Source organism: Megalops cyprinoides, chromosome 5, assembly GCF_013368585.1.
Source record: "Megalops cyprinoides isolate fMegCyp1 chromosome 5, fMegCyp1.pri, whole genome shotgun sequence".
Lineage (NCBI taxonomy): Eukaryota > Metazoa > Chordata > Actinopteri > Elopiformes > Megalopidae > Megalops > Megalops cyprinoides.
This window is the reverse complement of record NC_050587.1, coordinates 13,324,615-13,349,271: the sequence shown is the minus strand read 5'-3', so window position 1 is coordinate 13,349,271 and position 24,657 is coordinate 13,324,615. Positions and strand designations below refer to the sequence as shown.

At 44.1% G+C, this 24,657-nt stretch overlaps 1 protein-coding gene across 2 annotated transcripts; it reads right to left on the bottom strand.

Moving 5' to 3' along the window:
• Window positions 1-298: 298 nt before the first annotated feature.
• LOC118778523 (inactive tyrosine-protein kinase PRAG1) lies at window positions 299-20,820 on the bottom strand. 2 transcript variants are annotated; one of them, XM_036530079.1, is made up of 7 exons: window positions 20,639-20,820; window positions 18,029-18,130; window positions 14,802-15,174; window positions 13,010-14,592; window positions 5,304-5,464; window positions 2,789-3,522; window positions 299-1,429 (listed from the first exon to the last, which is right to left on the bottom strand). In XM_036530079.1, the coding sequence occupies exons 3-7, from the start codon at window positions 15,051-15,053 to the stop codon at window positions 392-394; spliced, it is 3,768 nt and encodes a 1,255-aa protein (XP_036385972.1). In that variant the 5' UTR covers window positions 15,054-15,174; window positions 18,029-18,130; window positions 20,639-20,820; the 3' UTR covers window positions 299-391. The 2 variants fall into 2 exon arrangements, with proteins under 2 accessions (XP_036385972.1, XP_036385971.1); XM_036530078.1 differs by lacking the exon at window positions 18,029-18,130.
• Window positions 20,821-24,657: the final 3,837 nt, after the last annotated feature.

Below are 24,657 nucleotides of genomic sequence, written 5' to 3'. Positions count from 1 at the left end.
ACAGTCTTGGCAGATCAATTCTCATTAACACTGCACACGAGGATGTCCACATCTCCTCTGCAAGTATTGGGATTTCTGGTTCATATTAATACTCAGATCCACGTTAGACAAAATCCCTGATCCAGGACAGCGATTGTTCATTGTACGGTCCATTCCTGGCTGTGCCGGGGGGCAGTCCTACTTGTTCAACAGAGTCTATGTACATTAACACCTTGGCTCAAAATGCAAGAGCTGGACGGAGCAGCAACGTCTAGCTTCCATGCATCTGGGAGCAGAACTGGGGGGGGGGGGGGGGGGGGGGGCGTCAGAGCTCACAGTGACTGTGGGTTTTAGCCACCAAAACAATGAAGGAAAAGAGAAGGTTGAACACAAGGCAGAGCCACCTGCAGTGTCACTTGAGGGAGTACAGCAGTTCTGCGGTGTGGCAGAGGGACAGCGGGTGGGCGGCAGAGAAGTACTGGCAGCATAGCCAGTCCTCCAGCTCGGCGTTGCGCTCGGGCTCCAGGGAGCGTTCAGCGAACTTCATCATCAGCAGGGCGCGCTTCACGTCCAGCCAGTTGAGCAGGCCGTCGTGGCGGGGCGACTCGCCGGGCCTCTCCCACTGCTGCTCCATCAGGTCCCGGCGGGGCCCCCACAGCAGGCTCTGCAGGGCACGCTTGGCCTCCTGGATGTGGATGCGCTTGATGGGGTCGGGCTGGAGCAGCAGGCGGGCCAGCCGCTGGAGGCCCGCCGAGTAGAGGGACAGGGGCGGGATGGGCGGGAGGTCCTCACAGTAGTAGTCCTGCTCCTTTAGCTTGGGGCTCACCTCGAAGGGATTGGGCTGGTGGAGCAGCTCGTAGATCAGGATTCCCGTCTGGAACTCATCAAACTTGCGGTACTGGGCGGCCGAAAGGATCTCAGGGGCCAGCCGGGCGTGGTCCCGCTTGAGGCGGGGGTCAGCGGCGGGGTCGTCGGGGCTCCGCTGCTTGGCCTTGGAGAAGCTGCTGATGAGCAGGCGGGGGAGCTGCTTCTGGTATCGGTCGTCGCCCTGGCCGTGGCGGCGGGGCACCAGCAGCAGGTTCTCCAGGCAGAGGTCACGGTGGGTGACCCCATGCTCCTTCAGGTGCTCCAGGCCGTTGCAGAGCTGCAGCAGCAGGAAGCAGACACGCCGCTCGTACTCCTCCGGCTGCGAGCGGTGGACAGGGGCCCACTCCCGCACAAAGTCAGCCGCGCTCTGGTGGGGCACCTCCCGGGTGATGACCACCACGCGCTCCTGCTCCGTCTGCCCAAGGGGCCCTGACGCCTCATCCTGGGGCAGCATGCTCACCGGGACACAGGCGATGAAGTGGCCGCAGTCCTGCTGCAGGTTGAAGTGGGGGGGCATGCCCTGCTGAACTGTCAGCCCATATAGGTGGCCCTGCTTGGCATCTGGAGTCTGGTTCTTACAGATCTGCAACCAGAGAGACATCGCACTGATTACACTCAAAAGCCTGGTTCGGATTACGATAAAAACAAGATTAAGTCACTAAAATTACCCCTTGAGTCCTTTTCTTTCAAAACCTCAATACAACTGTCTTTGTGACCCAGTGCACCCACACATCTTCAACCTTTAACATTGATTGGTCATCCATAATGTAAACATTTTTCCGACCAATATCTGCAAGTAAAATGTGCGTTGTTGCTAGTAAAGATGGGGATAAATGTATTTTTAATGTGCATGCAAACCGGCATATTGCAGTACAAAAATAAACACAGCTGAACTAATATGTCGTATATGACAGTGTGATTAATACTGATCTCACAGTTTACAGTGATTAATCCCGAGCTCAGTGATTTTTTTACATTATGACGTAGGAAGCCATGCCTTCTGTGTGCAACTCTTTATGAGCAAGGTGTGTCCCTGTCTTGCATAATAGGATTTATGGATTGGAAGGCATTAGGAAAGAGTTGTGCCCTCGGGTGGCGTTTAGCAGTGTGGCTGTTCAGCTATACGTAAGACTAATGACTGCGGAACAAAGGTCAGTCTGAATGAATGCACACCACTCCTAGAACAAACTAGTACACGCCCTCCAACCAGATAGAAATTGTGAGACTTTTTCTTCAAACAAACAGGTGAGAGGTTATAACTCTCACTCATTTCAAAGCAGTTGACTGTTACATTTGGTGTAGGCTTACTCCTTTGTTCCCTTCACACTGTTTAAGAAAGACTCTGTGACACTAAAGTTACTTTGATTGATTAGTGTTCTTCCACTATCCTGTCTAACAACATACATTTAATCCATGGCTTACAAACCACATCTTAATAATAACAAATTTAAACCCTGGAGTATATTAAGTGTGTAAGTGTATAGTATTCAGTGTGGAACTGTGCATGTTGCTCTGAAAAATAGTCTGCCAAATGACAATAATGTGATGCAATGTAATATGCTTTGTTTGTCAGATTTTTTTAATGTATGACATACTGAAGAATGTACTATTTAGCCTAGCCAAATGGCATGAAAATAAAAACCTGACACTACATTTCAACTGTAGGTGTACAAAAAAGTAAAAGATTTTTTTTATTTCAAGCTAACTATAATGCACTCAAAGCTGAGTAGCTCTTTCACATTTTTAAAAGTATTTTAAAATTTTAGTATTTTAAAAGAAATTTTTTTGTCTGTTTCCAATGCATTTTTCATTTATTTCAGTGGCTGCCATTTGTGTTGCATGAGGCATAGGAAAAACAGGACACTTGCTTCAACTCCTCACTCATGCCATAAAGGCAAAGCAGGGGAGGCAGTAAAAAGAGGTGCTGCCTGTCACATGGTACCTTGACTGCGTAGGAGTTGCTGGGGTCAGAGGCACAGGAGGCTGAGTAGTAGACAGCGTCACCGGCCTCGCAGGAGGGCTTGTTGCAGGTGAGTTTGAAGAGGGACCAGTTGCTCTCGTCAAAGCGCAGCGGGTTCTTCTGGCTGCGGGTGAAGTGGTCCTCACACTTGAGCGCCAGGCGCCGCAGCGACTCAGCGTACAGCCCGCCTAGCTTGGAGTAGACGCCCTCGCGGCTGTCCATGTTGCTGAGCAGTGTCTGCAGCTGGAGGCTGGAGCCCGAGGCGGCGGCGGACGGGGTGAGGTTGGGGGAGGACGAGGAGGTGACGCCCCCCCGGCAGCAGCCCCCCAGCCTGCCCCGCCCCTTGGCTGAGGGCTCGTCCAGCGTCCGGGAGCGCAGCGGGCGGTTGAGGGGTGGGTGGGCGCAGCGCTCCAGGGACTCGCTGGAGGAGTACAGGTTCCGCCGGTCCACCGGGCTGGATGGGAGGCCCAACCTGCTGCGGCTCAGCCGGGAGACGTTGTCCTCAGAGCCGCTGAGGGGGAAACGCGGGTGTTCTGGGCAGCCGGGTGCAGACACGGTACGGTTGACCATCTTCTTCTCCGGGAGAGGGGGTGGCTGCCCCTGGCATCCCTCACCAGTGCTGGGGAAAGGGTCAGGATGAGGGGACACCGGAGAGGGAGTCAGGGGGCTGCTGGGATACAGGGATGGGCTAGCCACATGGGCGGCATCCTGGAAACCTGTACAAAGACATGAGGTATAAATTTCCTGCTAACTAAATGACATTCAGGAGGGAATACTGTAATTAAATTCTATGCAATGAATATTGCGTTCAACAAGACCCGGGCTGATGTAGACTGGTTAGTTACTCTTTCACAGGGAGGCACCTCTTTGGGCTTTGTTTCATAGGTTTTATAGTGTCACACAGAGTTCCTGGACTGTTGTGTCAATTGAACAGAGTGTGAATGAAGACCTATTCCTCCTGAAACACACCATCTAGATGCCTCCCTCTTTGCTGTACCATTCTGCTGGGTCAGATTCGTCTTCAACAATTAGCTGCACATTTAAAATGACCTTCCACATGAGATAATGAGGTCATAATAAAGATTTTCAAACTTCAGACAGAGGGGAATTTGCAAAATCCCCTTTCATTTCTCACATCTAATTAACTGCATTTCAAACAAAGACCCATTTCAAGAGGGTCAGACTGATGCATTTTGACACTGTGAAGATATGGATAGGACTGCCCTTTAGTTTCTTAGGTAAAACCTATCACTTCCTGTTTAATAGGTCTCAAGGAAAATGTTTGAGGAAATATCCAAATTAGAAGAAGGGTCAGCAAAATAAATAAAAAACAATAGTCGTGCACCCTAAAGCATGTATGTGATCTATATTCTTGACTTTTGTTTTGCTTGCTTTGAAGTGTTCAATTATCTTTTTGTGTTGCCTGCCTTACAATTCTAGTGCATAGACCAGAGTGATGTAACATTCTGAAACTCTGTGTATTCTGAAGATTGCAAATGGTTACCAGTTACAAGTGACAGAGTAAACAATATGGCAATAATCACACAAGCGTATTTTTTGTTGACATACACTATACTGAAATAGGGACATGACACAATTCGGGTTGCAAACCATGTAACCCAACCAATTACAATTTGCATCCATGAAGCTTCAGATACTTAACCCACCTACACCATTTATGGGTGCTACAAGTCACAGATCAAGAGAAATGGATTTCATGCATGTATGGGTACATTCACAAATTCACCACAAAATATGAGACTGTATGAGGAAGCATATTTCAATATATGCATCACAGGGATGTGTAGGATTTGAAGGCTGTATGAGTAACACTTCAGGAAAAATAGGTTTCAACCAATTTAAGGAAAAGTCGTCAAAGCATGTGAGATGGGCAACTGCCAGTTGTGGCACAGTGACTGACATGAAGTCACATTATAACCTTTTTGCAAGCTGTTAAGGTTATACTCCTGGAAGATCTAGAAAAATGATAACACCCACAGTAATGTATATTCACAATACACAGACACATATTACAACAGCATTGTTATATCAAATTCTGGTAAACCAATGAAAATAACCTTTCTGACAGCCATTCCAAAACAAAGTTGTAAGCACATCTACATCAAACACCCAACAGTCTTACAAAGCTCAATCCAGATTGGATTATTTCATATTGTTACGCAGAGCAGACAATCCAATGGGGGAGAAAACAACCTAAAGCCATGGCCTGGAGTCTAATCAATAAATCTTCGCATCATAACACTTATTGCGATTATTCATTATGTTTGAGAGACCCACATTCACAAAATTTACATTTAGTATTTTTTAGCCACTTGGCAAGACAGTATTGGAGCACAATTGTCCATTAACATAATCAATATTTGCTCAAAGGGGCTATAATAATCACTGAATAACTCCAATCCCCATACACTGCTAACAATATGCTGCTAACAATGTGCTCCAGAAACGGGGACTCTGGGATAATGGCCCCACCCACCTCCATCACTGAGGATCCTGGAGTCGGAGTGTAGGCTATCAGAGGAGGCGGTAGCCAGGCTGCTCCTGAGGCCCCTCAGGGAATGGGTCAGGCTCTCCACAGAGCCCTGCTGGCTGGCTTTGTCTAGCTCTGAGCTGCTCTGACTCATCTTACTGGATATCCTGTGAGGAAAGAGGTGGGACAAAGCACCTGTCAGCCAACTGGAAGAGAGAGGAATTTCTAGAGTGCACTTTGCTCCCATTCAGCATCTCTTTCATAGAGATCAGGGTTGATTTGCAGTCACCATCATATTTGCAACATCACAGAAACATTCTACTTTTAAAAGTACATCACAAAAACTGTTGCTTTAAGTCCCTTTCAACTCACAGCAGCTAAAAATATACATAATCACGTATACCCTCAACACCCAATCAACACCCTGCATCAACTAAATTGTCTCATCTTTTAAAATAAAACACATTACTATGAACACTCATACAGTGTACAGAAAGTATTCACCTGCAGAGTCTTTCCAGTCTCTCATCTCTTTCCAAAGTATGTAAAGAAGTGAAGATTGCTCTTCATTGTTCTCCACCACTTTTGATATTGTGAAATATCAACAAATATGTGATGGTCTTGACTAAGTTTGTTTATTTCACACTGACACACAGTGCACTTGCATTGAATAAGAGTGATTAGATGTTGAAAGCTTGGTGCCAAATGGTTGCCTGCATTGCTCAGTTATAAGCTCTGTAAATACTGAAGAACAGCTGTCATGCCAGGACATGATTCTTCATCTTGTTTAAAGGATGAACAGTATGTAACTATGCTACGCAACTCCATAATATTCCCCCTACAAAGCATTCAATACATTCCTGTCCTACGGCAAACAGACCATTTATCTGAGGAGCAAGATTACTTCATTTTATGCACATGGGGGTCTAAATGCTGACCTGAGAGCAACTGCTTACATTTTGTCTATTCACGTTGTAGGATGGAATATCTGTAGAGATCTTTGAAAACCAAAGCCATTCAGTCCCTGAAAAGGGTTGCCTGGTTTCCTTTGTCATCCAATAGAGGCTTCTTTTCTGAAAAGTTTGTACTCTAGCATTCATTTTTTGAGACCATCAGCTTTAACACCCCCCCACCTGAGCGTATGTGAATGAAACCCCATTCTCCTGGTACAGCACTTCCCCTAATCACATATTCCAAAGAGTGTGAGTGACAGGTATTCAGGGCTTCAGCATTGCAGTTATGGCTCAAATAACCAGACTTCAATCATTTATCTCATCTCAGATTAACTACTCCATCCATCCGCCTTTCAAATAATGAATGTGTAGAATTGGATATTGTATTTCATGACAACAAAGGTATATGATGAAAGTCTGGGGAAATATAGAGAGGGAAAAAATGAGTGGGGAAGATGTCTCCATTTCACAAATGCAAAGCCTTTTGTGTTATTTTTTTTCCAAACCTCTTTCAGCATTTGCCTTACAGTAATGCAAGCCTCTTACAAAAGTCCCGTACAATGCAAAACACCTAGATGAGTGCAACTATAGCATGGAGACAATGTGGGCTGATGGCAGCAACAATACAAATCCGACAGACAGATGTCACAAGGGTCAATGCACAGGCACACCACTGTACGTTCTGTGGTAGACTGACATTTCCATGAACAAAACAGCACTGTTTAAACGCCAGAGATCGACCACGTACTGGTGTTCGGAGGCTGAGGCGAGAATTGTGATGACACTGCACTCTTCGGCTGGTCTTGAATGCTTAAGGCAGCTTTCTGATTGTGGTTTTGTCACGATATTCTAAAGAAAGCATTCAGAATTTAGTTCCTCATCTACACTTCTTTATTTTTATTTTAGAACATTTGTTGGGAATAGTTATACTTAGTCAGTATGCCTGAGTCAGGTGACAACAGTTTAAAACTGCAGTTTCTGCAAAAGACAGGAATACATTTGTCTATTTAAAAATGTCACTATAAACCAGATATTTCAGCACCTTTTACAAAAATACAATTTAACGTTTGAGTAATAATAATCACCTATTGTATTAAAATACAATACAATAAAATAAAATGGCAAGATAAAGTTAAAACAAGGAGGGAGGATCCTGCAAGTAAGGCTAGCAAATTCACCATACTAAAACACAGCATCAACGTCATCCTCCAAGTGTGATACCAGAAATAGCAGGAATTAAGTTTGGTTAATCAACCTACCACATATGCAAAATAAGTGTTGAAAATGACAGATCAAAAAGAAGCTGAGGTCTGCCAGGACTCTAGAATACTTTAATACATGCAAGGGAAGCCTGGAAAGTGATATCTAAGCTCTGGGAGATTTTGTCCAGTCTGCTTTTAGAGAGATGAGAACAAAATGCCTGTCACAAAAGTAACTGTCACAAACGATCAAACTTCTACTGAAGTCCTGCTGTAGTGCAGGCTCACAATTTGTCAGAGACGCACACAGTTTGAGTAAGGTATCTGAGATATTAGGCGTTCACTATAATGACTTCTATTTTACAGTAGCTGTATTGCTACATCATTACAGCAGTGTTCATGAATTTCTCTGCCCAATTAAAACACCTCAGATATGGTTGGAAGGCTATGTTGGGGGGCTAAGTAGAGATATGGTCAATGCAGCAAACTCCAAGAAGTGCCAGGAGAGCTTTGCCAGTTATGCATTTTCAATTTGTGGTTTTGTGTAAGGAAGCCCTCCCTACACCCAGTCTACTATTACAGAAATAGACATGCTAATCAGTTATTTTACTTTGTTTTATGTTAATCAGCCCTTTGCACATAAACCTTTAGTGTGGGTACAGTACAGTATGTGTGGAGTACCCAATGGTTGGAATCTCTGGAATGTCCCACTCATAAAGGGTGTCTCCTGTAGTCTGTCCACAGAGATCGAGCTTTGAGCATCTTAGAGAAGAGACATAGGTGCATCATAGAAATGTGTATTATAAAAATGTACACAATAATGAATGTGTAAACACTAAATAAAAAATGCCAACCCAAACATATGTGACACTATTTACAGCATCTGATCTTCAGTGGGTTGCTACTTCCATTAATTTGACCTGCAGCTGATAAATGTTGATTTATAATGTGATTTAGATACACACTCTCAAGGTCTCATGTCTAAGTATGCAGTTATCTTAGGAAACATTTTGATTCATTCAAAAACAAATGAATGTTTTCTGCTTTTATGGAAATCACTAGGTATCTACACCACAACATGTAATTAACTACCCCCAGTAATTATGGCATATACATTGTCATAAATGTGAACTCCTTTCAATAATTGATCACTGCCATTTAAATGTGCTACGGCATTTTCATCTTGGCAAAGCAATTTTCGCTGTACATGTGCCATTGCCATTCACACCAACAACTGTGGCAAATACCAGTGTTGCCATACTGCCATTGTTTCACCAACGTTGCTCAATAACAAAAACTTGTCATGAAAAACATTGAGTATGAGTGACACCCACCTAGGAGAATGGAGATCTAGGGAAATAGGGACTTAACAGAAAATGTTGCACAGGACTGGCAGTAGTCTTGGAAAAGTAAAAATAAACATTTGCTGAGATTGTTTGCTGTTGCATAGGTTGTGAGAGAAATGCATGACAGTGCAAACACGACGACAGTGTTCACATTTGAACTGCCTGAAATGTCAATTTACTGCTGGAATGTGTGATGTACATTTACAGCTTCACACATTCAGGCTTGTATTAAAATGGTGGAAACAATGGTCTTCATTGTTTAAAGGGTTGGGTGATGTGAAGGCGGGGTGCGGGGGTGTCATCTCATCACCTTACATATTCATTACACCCACATCTTTGCAGGGATCTCAGTCAATTCCAGGGTGCACAACTACTGTATCGCCTTAAAGCTTGGTTCATCAGACTGAGTCACACATGTCTGATTTTATAAGTTAACATTCTAACACTTATCTACAGAGGGCACAATTCCTGCAATCACTTCCAGATGACAAAAAAGCACCTAAACTTGTGATGTCTCAAACATTTATGTAACCAAAAACACCAAGAGTTAAATTTTAAAGTCTGGGCTGTGAGCCCTGGCCTCATCATGGTGCCAAAAGGGAGGAGAGAAGCAGGAAAAGCCAGCTCTGGGCAAAGTGGATGGAGCTTACCTGTGGATTACACCTGAGCACAAAGGTCCCAGGTGTAACTGTTGACATCTGCCATCAGTAGTGCTTTACAGAGTCAACAGTCCTACTGCACTGTTGCTATTAATGCTTACTTCAGTACTGCTTAGAGTACACCTTAATGTAAACCCTGAAAGCATGCTGTACCATTTTAAACCCCAGAAGCATTGTTAGTTCATCTTTCAACTCATGCAATAATCCCAGAACCTTCACCCATTCTTCAGTACAAGACAACTGACCCATTTACAACGCAAAATAAGGGAACAGAGGTAAACACAAGACAGTTATCAGCAAAAGGTGTAAATCAACATTTCAGGTTTGGCAAGTTGCTCATTGCTGGGTGCTTTCTTTTTTATGCACAATTTATAATCTCCATGTGTCTTTGATGTGAAAGACATACATTCAAAGCAAGACAAAGACATAGAAATACATGGTCAGAGTGAATTTAAAATAACTTTGAGTGTATACACAGATTGCTATGCAAGCAATAGATCATGTCTGGTAAAATGAATGTCTTGCGGTGCAATTCTTGACTAAGTCACCTATAAAAAAGAAATAACCACCTACCTCCACATGAAACCACAAAAGTCCCTTCAAGTTCAGTCGAAACATGCTCTCAGCTACAATCTGATATTTCCTTCCAAACCAGCACGGAGTAATGCTATACCAGTGGAGCAAGTGCCTTGTGTATTTAAAGGAGTATTTAAAGGTTCATTCCACAATAAAATAAGTAACGTAACCATGCAATGAAGCAGCATCAGTACTCATATCTCATCGCGTCCACCCAACCCAAACATGCGACGGCTTTTATTTTTATGGATCAGCTCGGTTCATCTATTCTCTGTCATCCAGAAGGGACAATTTGGGGCTTTGAGGGATGGAGGGGGGGGGGGGTTTCAATGGCTGGGACAGTGGGGCAATTGCCTTGGGCAAAAGTATGCTCCACTGAGCTCTTCAATGTCCTCCAAAGCCCCTTTCAAAAATATGTTTGTTTTTGGCATGCTACAAGACCACAAAGGATTGACAACCATGTTTCTTGTGTCATCTACCTGGTTAAGTTTCGTATTATATATATTTAGTGCGCAGAATGTTGAATGGCAGGGATGGCACAAACAGATTTCAAAACCATCTGTTCCCTAAATGATTCATGACACAAAAACGTTATATCAGAAGTTTGCTGCTCCCTTGTATGCCCTTGCTGCTCCCTGATATAACGGTGGGTGCATTGACTTACACACTAAGGTGTGTAGTGCATGGGTGCGTAGTAAATTGGAAAAAGGAAAAAAAAAACACTCAACATCAAGTTTTGTGTGCCAGTCATAGCTCTTAAATGTGCTGTGGAAAGTAAACAGTGCCATTCTCAGTTGGATTTGAGGCTGAATTGAGACTGCTTTCAGTTTTTAAACACAGTAAGCCTGACAATGGGAAGGTTAGACCATGTGGGTTACACTGGAGCACAACTGCATGAAAACAAACAAAAAATAGAATTCCTAAAAGTGTGCCAGTGGCTGGAGGAGATGTGTCCGTACACGCGTTTAGAAGGTGTATTTTTATCAGTCTCGCATGCTTGCAATGTCATAATAGGAGAGACGCATTGCCTTCCTAAAATTACAACAAAAATAAGGGCCTGGTGAAACCTGACCAGAGAGTAAGACGAGAGAATTCCAAACTAAGCACCAGCCGATGTGTTGCTGTGGAACATTTGTTTCAAACTGGAGAGTTTCATGAGCAAACATGACTTTATATGGAAGGGCTTAAGACTAAAAAAAGTGTTTGTATGATCAACTGACTTGAGATGGTTTCTTCATGGATCAACACAGAAATGGCACGATAGCCTCTTGCCGAATTTTGCAGGCTGTAATGCAGTTTGTAGACAGGGGAAGTTTGACCCATTGCAAAGATATTAAAAAAAAGGGAGAAGTTGAACTACCATGGAAAACAAGCTAATTTACCATGAAGGAAGCTGAACTGTTGCAGGAGGGGAAGCTTCTGATGCCTTTCTCAGAGATTGCATTTGCTCTACATCCTCAGAACGAGGGGAACATAGAGGACACATTACCCCACAATCACTACGCAGGTGATACATGCACCTGCGACTGAATGCTCAACTATGTTTACTGACTGAAAAACATTTTGTGGCCCCATGCTACTCTTGCTTGAACACATTTGCTTGCAACTATCGGGACAATCACTTGAGGAATTCACAGATATATTTTTAAAGTAAACCATCCCAACTAAGCAGGTTTATTTTAAAATGATCATTTGACCGCTTACATGTCCATCAAGTCCTGCTTTTGGGTTTTCGCTCTGGAGACAGAGTGTATAAATAATCTGGTCACACTGCAGCCACTTGGTGCTACCTTCAGTAGTTCTAATGTCAAAATACTCCTCGTTTGCAAATACACGTTCAGTTCAGTAGAAATGGAGCTCTGTATTTGTGCAAATTCTCTCAGCAATAAGGTCACAGTTAGTGGTGACAAATCAGAATGTGCATTATGACTTACGTGTACATCACAAACAAGGGTTTCCTTTGTCCAGCCATTTCAATGAGACAAGATCTCTTTTTCTGGTCAAGTACAGTTCACTCCATTGTGCATCAGCCAAGACAAACAAATAATGTGATGAAGAACGTCGTCATAGCCCATTTTCCTTACAATGACACGTTCCACTATCGCTAGCAACAAGAAATGCATTCAGTCATTTCACACCTGTTACTGCAAATGACTCCAAGCCCATGGAATGGGGGCTAACACTGGGTGAATAATATCACCATGAAAAGATAGATCTTGCATCATTAAACAAACGAAGGTCATCATGTAATCTCACACAGAGAATCATGTGGTTCCAACAATACCCTCAGTCAACTGACAATGATACTGCAATGGATGCACATGATGCAATGAAAGTTCACAAAAATCCTGAAACAGGGAACAGTAAATGCTGAATTACAGTAAAAAAGATCATGATACTTAGGATCTGTGCAGATTCCATGTCATTGACTCACTTGCTGCATATTAAGACAGGATACAGACCCATTAAACACTGCTCTAGTTAACTCCTCTCTCACACAACAGACAAAAGGCAGGACCCCTCCCAACATAAAAAAGCAATGAAGTTAATTAACAGAGCTTTCACATTTTTTATTTTGTAACTATTCATTTAATAATCTGTCAGCTGTCACATGAAATGATGAGAAAATACCAGTCCAGAGTAAAACTTATTTTTCACACTGCTCTCTAATTTCCATTTCTGCTTTATTTCCTTGGCACTCACTCACCAGCCTCAGTACTTGCACTTAATAACTTGTTTTCATCCTCTTGGGAGTCATCCTTTGTCAATAAAAACTAATTTAAAGCCTCGTTGAGGGCTGAATGTAATTAAAATAGATGCAATCCCAAACAGCATAAAGATTGCTGTACCTCAAGCATGACAGTTAAAAGGAATACACTGTACAAAGAAGTAACTGTAGAGACTAAAGCACCACTTTAGATGTTCATAGCTCATTTTACTCAGTGTGCATCTGCTGTGGTTAATAGATGAACCTCTTACCTGTGGTTCTTCTTTGGAGGTGGTGGAGGTGGAACAGGGTCATGGCTCCCACTCTTGGCCTCTGACAGGTCTGTGGTGAAAGATGCTGCCTTGGCCAGCATGTCCCTGCTGTGTGTGCTGTTCTCCACGCCGCTGCCCGGGTGCTTCTGACTGGCACCATTGTTGGCCGTGCCTGGCAGGGTGCTCTCCTTGCTGTGAGCTGCAGGGCTCCAATCCCTCGGCTCCGACACAGCGGCCCCATTGATGAGGCCTGACGCCCTGCTCCGAGGCATGGCCTCCTCCCCTCCCTCCTCCTCCTCCTCCTCGATTCGGCCCTCCCAGTTCCAGGTGGAGTTGTACATCTTGTGCCTCCTCTCGGCAGCGGTGAGGGCAGGGCCCGAGGCAGGGGGCTCCATCTGGGGAGTGGGCTGTGCGGCGGAAGGTGAGTGCGCCGGCATCTCTGGCCGGGGCACTGGGGAAAGGCTTGAGGTCCCCAGTTTTGGAGAGCGGGAGTTCATCTTGGGAGGGATGGGGGGGCTGGCTTGAGGCTTGGGCTGGAGGGAGGCTGTCGCTGTCTCCGAGCCACGGCAGCTCGAAGGCCACTTGAAAGCAGGGCTGCTGGGGTCTGCGGTGGCCGTGGGGCTGAAGTGCGACCACTGCGTGCTCACGGCAGAGTCCGGGCTGCTGAGGTAGAACGTGCGGTTGTCCTCCTCCGTGTGCACGGCCATGACGGTGATCGTCGCCCTCTGACCTTCGGCAGTTGGGCCCGCGTCCGGACTTGAGTTCTGCCCCTCGTCCTGCGGCCTCCTCTTCCGTTTGGTGCTCTCTGCGTAGATGGGCTCGTTGCGTGGGTCCCCATTGTGTGTGTTCGACAGGGGGCTGGATGAAGGTGTAAAGACCTGGGGCCTGTCCAGTCCCGGCGGCCCGAAAACATCCTGCCCCTGTGAGCCGGCGAGAGAATCAGTGCTGCTTCGGCATGAGCAGGAGTCCGACAGACTGGTGGGCTCAGAGAGGAAAGAGACGGCTCTACCGCAAGCCTGAGGGGCCTGCAGTGTGGAGTCAGCAGGAAAGCCAGGGCAGGGAGAAGTGCTTGATGGCTCGGTATTGCCAGTGATGCCAGCAGTGGTGGGGGTGGCGGTGATGATGTTGATGGCGATCTCCAGGGGTGCTTGAGGTTCATGTGCTGCTGAGCCACATGAGTCATTAATAACTTCGCTGTATCTGTCGCAGCTCCCTGAGGAAAAGGTCTTACCCTCTGGGCTCTGTGCAAACCCCGCCGGGCAGCGGCTGCTGCTGCCTGTGTAAGTGCTCTTCACAGAGGTCACCTGCGGCCTGTAGGCGTCACTGGTTCCAATCTCTCTCAAACCATGTGGACCGCGCACCTCTTCCTGGGTCACAAAGATAAACGCTGACTCCTTTTGGAGGCACGATGGGGACAGAGTACCTGCTGGGAGCCTGCCGGTGTAGTCCAGCTTGCCTGTAGCTGTGCTTTGCAGAAAGGACTCTTTCAGAGGCTTGCTGCAGCCATTATTGTCTATATACAAGGGACTAAGGTCCAACACCTTCTTAAAGCTTAGTCTGTCGACTGGACTCTTCTGATTATCCTGAAATGAAAGACAAGTGCATTTTATATTATATAAGGAGTATGCTCATTTTTCATTATGCCCAATTGTTGACTAAACTACAGGCACTAGCAAGAATGATAATAATACACAAAAAAATCATATCAATGAAGTTAACAACTATTGGATTATGGATTAGACAAAAGGGACATCCTGCTAAAGGTAGGTAGTGAGATTAGATGAGCTCTGACCTGCTCAGTGTTCATGTTGACGTCTGTCCGCATGTCAGGCATGTCTGGGTTCATCATGGTGGGTCTGACGGCGATGGTGGGCTTGCAGTGGGAGGCTGAGTGGGTCAGGCCGTCATCCTCATCCCCCGCTGAGCTGTTCCTGGCACGGACCGCGCTGCTGCCATTGGACCGGTGGGCACTGCGGGGGTGGAAGCAGTTCTTGCAGGAACCCGGTTTCCACACATGCTCAGCAAACTCGCCACACACCGACATCTTCAGGACCCCACGTGCGTCACTGCTGAACCAGCCGAATTCCACAGGGATGAGGGCTCACTGACATGGCTTGTGCACGGCCGCCAGGTCACCCAAACTCAGGGGCATCAAGTAAAATGACCTGCACAAACAAAAGAGGATCGTGATACATAAAATCATAAAAAGAAGGACTCAGAACAAATTTAATCAGATCCACATAACATAATTATAAACCTTGTACATCTCAGGCGAATCCCCTGTTTGTTGTTTAAGTATTATTGATTTATGGCCAATTTTCAGAACAAATCAGACATGTTGTTTGTGATTGATATATTAAAATTATGTGCACTTGCATTATTTTAATGGCAACCACCTAAAACCCTTGCACATTTTCATTATAAAAATTCTAGCCACAAGACGCCATCACCCCCCAGCCTTATACATGTCCTGGACTAGACCAGCATCAAAATGATAAAAATCATTCCCTCATTACCTGTGGCTTGTCATTTTGGACAAAGACACTCTAATCTGATCAGTGGAGGAGACAGGAAAAAGGAACAATAGCCATTCAGAGAAATGTCTGGGAGATGATGGAGTAAACTTCTCTTATTGTACAGACATGGAAGTGAACAAGATGCCAATAAAGGAGCAGAACTACCTAATCTTACAGAGGGGAGGTCCAACATCTGCAGTGATAATGAAGAGTATCAACAAACACAGCATTTTATGCTGTACATGTTGAGGCTGCTATTTTTGTGTTGTATGACAGCAATACATTTCTGTTACAACCAGTAAATTGCATTGCATGCTCCTTTTTCACTACAACTTTGAAAATCTCCAATGAGCCACGCTGTGCTCAACTCACAGCATAGCTTCTGGCACCAACTCAACTCGATGCAAGGTGCATGGTCTCCTCCAATACACTTCACCGTGACACTGGGGGCTATTTTTCATGCAACAAATGAGTGTTCTACAATGGTCTCACTGTCCCACTGATGACAACCAGTAACCTATAGGCAGCTAGTGAGTCTCGAGCAGGCACTGACACAGCAGGAACCAGGTTAACTTAGGACTGGTCTACCACAGCAGGGCCAAGCCATTTCCGTCACGACGTTGCAGACTCCCACTCACAGCCAAGTGAGTGATATCTGCACTCAAGGGCCTCAACCTGTGCTCAGAGAGAGTGCCTTTGCTGACCAAGCCACTCAGGAGCCTACTGGACTGTCTTACTTTTACAATACACTATACCTCCATCCAGTGGTCTCTGTATGAGCTTCGAAACCACTTCTATCAGTGGAGAAGGACACAAAGAACAACTGAACTCTTAAATGAGATTTCAGATTGAATTGGATTTTCATTTTTACTAATGAATAAACGTGAATGATTAGGACTAAATATTATATACCTCTTGTCTCCACATATATTGCCTAGACTAACTAACAATTTGAGCAAGGTGATGAAGGTGATGTGTATTTAAAAGGGATTTACAAATATAAAGACAAAGACATAATGACAAAAATATCCCAGCTATACTACTTCCAGAGCATATCAGTATTGCCTGTTGCATGAACCACTGGAGAAGAATTGTCGGGTTATATAAGAATAAAGAATTAGGGCTATGCTTTCAGGATGAAAGTGCTTCACACTCAAAAGTGAAAACCTAAAGGTGCAAACAGCTTCTGACCTGTTTCCTCCCGGAGCTTTTCCCCATATAGGTGGCAATACCTCCGGAAAGTACCAAGCTATCTGCAAAAAAAAAACCTCCGCTCTGTTCTACAGCTCTATGACACAGTGAAGTTTTGCACAGCGGTATTGAATAACCACAATGAAAGCACTGTGTGTGGGGGGGGGAAGTCGGGCTGACACTATAATTAAACTCGGGACCAGCAAAAGGCTGCGATAATGTCACTTTTAAAGTTCAACTGTGAGCAAAACCACAACTGTGTGCACGTACTCGCAAGTAACCGAAGCTGCAGGGGAGTCAGCTGTGTTCAACTTTCCCAGCCTGCCCAAATTAGAGGCCCTCGCTTTCTGTTCAGCCTGTGTGCACCCAACACGGGAACTAACAGGGGAGGTGTCACCGAGAGGTGCTGCCTCGCATCCTGCAGGCGATCTGGCTGCGGACGTCTCCAAAGCGCCCCGAGCCTGTGGCAGGTCGGAATGCAAGGAATGTGAAGGCGCGAGTCACAAAGAGGTGAGTCTCACACCACAACAGGCCTCTCATTGTGGTGGTTTCATTCAAGGGGAAAAGAGTGTGATAATCAGCACACTGCAGTGTAAATTTGTCTCCCTCCACTACGGTTTACCCCCTGTTCTCTATTGAGCTCCAAATACTTCTTGACAAGTCTTGGTAACAGCATGCTTTTTTTCATCTCAGTACCTGCTGAGAAGGAATATAGGGTTCAGAGGCCGCAATGTGTTAATCCACTGGGTCCACTGTGCCTTAAACCCTGTAAACAACTGACCCAGAGCTTTGTCTTCTTCCAGAGGTGAGGCAGTTGCCCACGCACTCTTCTCTGCCATGCCTTAAAATGAGGCTGCCAGTGGATCGGTATTGCACTGGTAAATCACGATGAATGTTTTAAGTGTGTCTAGGATATCAACTCACATTATGCTTTGTTGTTTGTTTAATGTAAACACAGCAACCACATTTTACTTTGGAAGCTATGCTGGGTGAAGGTTGTTTATAGTTCAGGCCAGCACCCTAGTTTGGTTCAGATTACAGGAAAAGCCTCAGGGCAAGAAAAAAAAAAACAGTGACTCTGTTTTGTACAGACATTTTTTTAAGTTAACCTACATTCATATTGGCCTACATAGTACATATAATGACTACAAAAAGATAATGAATGGTGTGTGCTATTGTAAAAAAAAAGGGTTGTGTATTGAGAGAGAAAAAGCAGGGAGCTGATTTCAGAGAGCCAATTAGGTGTGCAGTGTACTGCAGACATACTCAGAACTCTCACACATTTAAGTATCAGGTTTAATCATATCATTACCTGGAATCTGTCTCTACTTCTCTGTCTGGATTCCACTTCAGGCACAGCTTTGAACAAAGTATTTTTTCCCAATGATGGCTCATTAGTCACCAATGTTCCGCTCTTGTCCAAGTTTTAGCCAAAACAAAAGGAGATGGAATTAATGAGATTTTCGTATATATGTCTCATCAGGAATATCTCGTGGGGTTTTAGTCACAAACTGAATGCTTGCCTCAGTAAAGACAGAGTGATACAGAATTTCAGATTTTTTGGGGGGAATTTGAGAGTTCCAACAAACGGCAAAAGGTGCACTTGTAGCATCCTACACAGCCTTCACTGTGATGCATTCATCTGGAAATGGTAATAACAATAGCACTAAACGAAACCCAAGACACTATCGAGCTGAATTTATTAACGTCTGTAATGCCGATCTACAACTCAAACTAGGAATGTTCAAAGACGATTGTGTGAGCTGTCTGTGGTAAAATACAGCTTGACTGTGTTGGCTCCTACAACAGCCGGGGTCTCTGACATTGTCCTTTAGACTTTTGTGGCTTTTGTGTGGAAAATGAAGGCCTACTTTGTGTCCCCTCTGGTCTGTGAGCACCGCTGCCACCTTCTGCCTCTCATCCTGCTGCCTGAGCACTGTGTGGAAATAACAGCGCCTCGAAGGCAAACGGCCTCTTTTACAGCTCCGCCGACCACAACACGTTTGCTCTGGGCTCGTCTAACACATTGGGAAACAGCTTGTATGACAATGTGAGACTCTGTGGCTACAGTATGACAGTATGTTATTGACTCAACAGAAAGGCTGGTGGGGGGTGTCTTTGTTTCTTTTCCACACAGCAGCTGGTGTAACACAGTGAAGGCACATGTGGACTGGGAGGCCTTGAATGATTATTCTTTCAGGCACAGGGTCCAGCAAGTGCTGTCAGTGTTTAAGGAAAGGCAAAGCAGCCACAGCTCTTCTTCCCACCCACATGAAACATTTAAGATCTGAGACAGTTCCAAGAAGCTGATCCATTGATTTCATTCTCAGTTCGCATGTAAGACCCCGATCTGCAAACTGCTTGAGTTAAGTTTCAGGAATTCCTCTTTACAACATCAGTGACTGTCCATAATCCTTATCCAAGCACTGCACATTGCCGTAAAAAGTTCATGTATGAATTGATTATGACATTGGACACACCAGCCTGGGGTATTAGATTCAGTATACCATTTCTTTTCATAAGGACAAAGTGCTTACATTTTCATCTTAAGCTTGCACATCGGCAGTGAAAGCAGAGTTATTCTCTACAAATAAGCTTGTCAAAGTGATTCATCCCATGAATATTCTGGAAAAAAAATATGACTAACTACAATTATACTAGCTCGCTACATTTGGAAGAAAGACGGCGCTGAGCACTTCTGCAATTAACACATTTAATGTATTAAAAAGAGGAAGAACGTTCACGTGAAGCTGTGAGTAAGAAGTATTCAAAGTTAAAGTACGCGAGAGTGTTTGCGTGACCTGCCTGGCACTAGAAATGATCCCATTAGTCCTTTTAATTTAATTGCTATGCCGAGTGTGAACAAAAATTGCCGTGAACATAAACGTGAGTATACGGGCAAGAAGACACCAAACACAAATACATTATCAACATATTTTACAACACATCGAGTTCGATGTCAACTTTCGACTGCTCAGCACATGTGTATGCGTAGGCTAGCTGTTATGTTTAGGCTTGGTGTCATTTACTTGAAATTCCCCCAACTGTAGAACTGCGCGTTATCACCCGTACAAAAACGAACAACTTGTTGAACTGCGGAGTCCTCTCTAAATATACGTAACCTTGATAGCCCAGGCTATGAGTTTCGAACCTCAAATGAAATTAAATATCGTCACACCCTATTTCTACCAACTGTTTCAACATGGATAGGGCTAGTAATGTTTAAGTATCATTTTAGCCGCTGTGAATTATTCCTGGAATCTAGAAGTAGAGCCCACACTCAACTTGTGACATTCGCCACAGTGTGAATCCACTTTCCTAAGAATGTACTTCTACACAGTGTATTAACACCAACACTATGGACATTTTATTTACCTTAGTCAGTAAATCCCAAACGCCATAATTTAAATTGACCAAGGACACAATATTTCTCATTTAGTCAGTAATCTGTGCGAGAACGGGAACATTTGGTGATAAATCCAATTTAATCACATCGAAGACCGGCCAGAACTTCAGGACAAACGTGCGTTTCTAGGTTTTAAAGCGCGTATAACTGCACTGCAAACCGTTCAGATCGCATTTTAGCGTGGCATCTGTTACCGCGGTTTCAGTCTATACACATTCCCAGAGACATTATATACCTTCACTAGGCTACTGTATAGTCAACGCCTCACCTGCGATAATAGTGGAGACAGACAAACTGCTTCCTCAAAAGAAGACTATTACCTACGACATACACTCACACAACCCTTCGGGACAAAATAAAGCTCTCTTTTACAAATGACTATGATATGCGGAGCGCATGTGGATTTAGATAAGCGTTCCAGGAAAACCCGATTCATTGTTCGAAAGACCGCGCTGACCTATGCTCTTATTCAGTGTATGACAGTTTATGTGTGCGAGAGTAAATCATCCAGTTTACCTGCAGTTTCCCAGACTTGCCCGGCTGCAGAGAAAGATCCCCCAGTACCTAAACCTCCGAGGCGACGGAATATTCCGAGGCAAGCTCGTTTTCGCTTAAATCCCACATCTACAGGTAGTTGAAAAGGGATCCGGAAAATAGGTGTGTAGAGATTCCACCACGCGGCTTTGATCAGTAGCGGGGCGACGCAGTAGACTGTGTGGCGGACGGAAAACAGTTGGCCAGGATCTCCTGCGACGAGGGGAGGGGAGGAGCTCTGTGTGTGAAACTATATACCCACCACTGACTCGGTACAAATGCGAGTGATGTGGGTTTGAACGATAAGAAACGACCGTACCTGCATGGTATTATTATTATATAATTCAGTTGCATCTTACAAAAATGTTTCTTGTTGTAGACATTGTGTAAAGCAAGGTTGTATGTTATGTCCCATCAGTGATTTCAAAATGTTGATGTTTGTGCTCTTGGTAGAGGTGTAGAAATATGTCTGTCTTGCCTGATATAAATAAATAAACAGAGGTGTAAACACATCGTATGCACATCAGAGCAGATTCAAGCTGATTCGATGTTGAACAATAGGAAGCTTTACACCAGCTGTAAAACCAAAACCTGATCGTTCTTTGCCATTCTAAGGTTGCTCCATCCCTTCCTGATAGCTAGCTATCAGACCTGGAGGAACAGAAATGACACAAGTCAGTCAAGAGTCAGGACGGCAATATGTTACAGACATATGACCTGTTTCAGAATGCTCTCAGAAATGAAATACAGGGTTTTGTATTATTATGTCAAGACAACATAAAAATTCCTCTACAATTTTAAATACAGAGTTTCAGCCCTTCCTATTGAAATATGGCAATATAATTCTGCATTATCTGTCAATTCTGTAAAACGGGTCAATAGCATTCAGAAGTCACATTTCGCTAAAATATAATCTATAAAATGATGTTAAAACTTTGCTGTTAACGCAGCTTGTCTTGCTGATCAGTTTTGATTCAGGGAATTTATACTGGTATACTGATGTCCAGGATCTGTTCACAGCAAATGAATATTTGCATTCCGGAAATCCTGATGTTGCTTTTTATAATAAACCAAAATGGGGGGATAAAAAAAGCTAATTCCAAGCTAATTAAATACACATTTTTGGTAGATAAAGGTCTGCAGTAAAACCATCTCTGAAAATAATGTCACGCTGCGTGGGTGTATGCCCCCTGGAGTTTCAGTTTCTGTAATGAAGAGAGACTGCAGAGGGAAGTCATGCTAATGCCTGCTGCTTTCCATTATAGCAATGCTGAAAAGCAGTGGTGCACTGTGTCAGTGCATTTCAACCACAGGGAGATGAAAGTCGCTCTCAGCACGCACAGCGCAGAACAATGGCTCAAAAAATATAACAAGATTCCTCGCTGATGCATGAAATGGGGACTAAATCACCACATCGAGACTATTCTGGCTCTGAACAATGTGTCTTTGCATTCCGTCCATAAGTCCTTCCTCACAATGCAATGCAAAGTGACTGGCAAGCAATTGGGATTTAATCTGAAACTATCAGAAACTAACAATACAGGCCATTGACTACCAAACTGAAATTCCCAAAAGGGTTTGAAAGTGTCTCCGGACGATATCAAAAGCACTGTGTTTTTTCAGGCTCAGTAGAAAACACAGCTCCAATACAGCCACATCAGTGAGGGTACGCAATGATAACACAGAGTGCTAGCCATGCGCTTCACTTCCCCTGGCCTCCCGAGAATCTCTTATGAAGAGGGACATGTTCTGGCATGTTCTTCACAACTGCCAGCATGGTCCCTCTTGTCATTATTTGCATAATGTAAATGTAAAATGAGGTTTTTAGAATCAAATGTACCGATACATTTGATTCTGACAGGACTGTTCAAGGCCAGATATATGTATATATGTTCATCTAAAGGTTTGGACATTTGAATCTCTTGCAGGCCACTGCTGTTGAATCCTTGAGCAACTTATTCCAACATGCGTTTAAAAAGCAAATAAAATTAACAGTGTGAGGTAGGACTCTGGAACTCCTGTCAACATTCCTCACTGTGAAAATGAGACTGACAGAACATCTAGGGACAAATTTTGTCATTTAATGACAAAATTTTCTTGAAAAGACGTAAGTCCTGATCTCATACCTTCAGGACCAGTCCTCAGACTAAGGTTTTCTGCCAGGGCTGTTACAAACCAACTGTGATGGAGATGGAGAGAAGTGTTCTTTTGCCAATTAAACCTGTGTGCAGAAGGCTGTGAACATTCTTTCTTTTTTGGTCCTATATTACTTTTCCAATTCTCACCACTGCACTGTGTAGCACCAATTTCTGTGGAGGTAGAAGCAAACACAGCACGAATCCCAAAGGAGACTGTGATTAAATTGTTCGAACATTTGTAGTTTCAAAACCCGGAACTGCTTGGTTTTAACAGCTTCTGTTTGATTTACAGTAACATGTCAGATGTATCACACACAATGCAGTATATAAACAAGAGATATATATGTAAAATAAAAAAAAAAACAATCACTCAGATTATGTGTGCATTGAACACAAAGAGGTGCATCAGTTTATATAAACTCAAAGAAAAATCAAGTAATGCCAAGTATTGCATTCTTGCAACAACGTGAAATCCTTGAAATGATGGAAATACTGTTCTGTGTACATCATGTAAGTATCACATTTGCCAAAATTTTGTTCTCAAATTCTCAAGACAGACTGCAATGCTGAACCTGCAATATTAGAGGTCACTGTGATGTGACAAGGAAGTTTTTTCAATTGGACATTCAAATGTTATTAGCCATGAGGAAAGCAGAAAATCAGAGGGCTGAAATGTATGAAGAGCTGTTTGTATGAAAAGCATGAAGAGTTGTTGAGGGTACTTCTACTTTCCATGTTATTAGAGTGCTCTTTGAAACATGGCGGATGATTCTGTAAAAGCCCTCTACACATCCCTCAGTGAAATCAATTATTAAAGGCCAAATCATTTTAAATTAAAGTCAGCCCAAGAATAAGGAATTAAGGCATGAAAAATAAAGTGGCCACACACCTGACTGCACTAACCAGACAAGTCTTTCAGGGCCACCAAATTATAGCCTCTAAATTGTAAACATGGATTTCTGTCAATTTAGGGAAAAGTACATTTCTAGTAGGGACAGAACCTGAATCCTCAAATAGAATTCTGGCATCTAATCAGTATTCTCACAGTATTACAGTTCTGTGCCTAAGATAGCTGTTTTCTCTCCTCATAGTGTTCTGCAAAAACACGATAAAAACTAGCCTGTTGTTTTACATGACACCTCACATTTCATATTTCCAAAACGTGATGCAGGCTCTTTCAATTATAGAATTTCAGTTTCCCAGGAAGCAGTTGGTAAGACTCTGAAGCATTGTCGTTGTCATGTTCTCCTTTTGCTGTTGGTGCTTTCCCCATGCTCAGGATGTGGCTAGCCTTCACATGAGGGGTGTGCAGAGGGCAGAGACTGAGATGAAGGGGAGAGGGCCACAGTTGCTCCCATACATACAGAAGGGAAAGAAGAATGACAGGCTGAGCCCCTCCAACCACACCACTCTGATAAGTTCCAGACAATACATCTTTGATTTTAATTGCCCTACATTTCCCTAATGGGGAGGAAGATCCAAACAAGAGGAGGGGAGCTACAGGCGCTCATGTGGAATCAGCCTAATGGGGGACACCTGCCTGGAAGTCTACGGAGGCAAAACATTTCCGTTAATTCTAATCTGTGCCCTGGTACCAATCTGTAGGGGAACACCAGCCACCGCATAGGACGCATTAAATGGTTACGCAATTCACGCAATCGGATTGGGTTCCCTTGTTTTGTTCTGCGCAGTCCTGCTGCTCCCTAGCCTACTGCCCATTCTGACACTCCCCTCCCCCGCCCAGAGATAGGGTTCAGGGTTCAGTGACTCACCGTTCTTGTTTCAGTTGGTTGTCAAAACAGTATTGTCTGCAGACCCCTGATCGCCCCAGAATGCTTCAACACACAAGGTTACTCTTGCTGC

What these genes read in the sequence shown, in the direction of transcription:
- LOC118778523 (XM_036530079.1), bottom strand. Translation starts at nt 15,053, where the DNA reads ATGTCGGTGTGTGGCGAGTTTGCTGAGCATGTGTGGAAACCGGGTTCC. An exon ending in TCAACATGAACACTGAGCAG is followed by an intron (nt 14,593 to 14,801) that starts GTCAGAGCTCAT and finishes CTTTCATTTCAG; the next exon opens with GATAATCAGAAGAGTCCAGT. An exon ending in GCAACTCCTACGCAGTCAAG is followed by an intron (nt 1,430 to 2,788) that starts GTACCATGTGAC and finishes CTCTGGTTGCAG; the next exon opens with ATCTGTAAGAACCAGACTCC.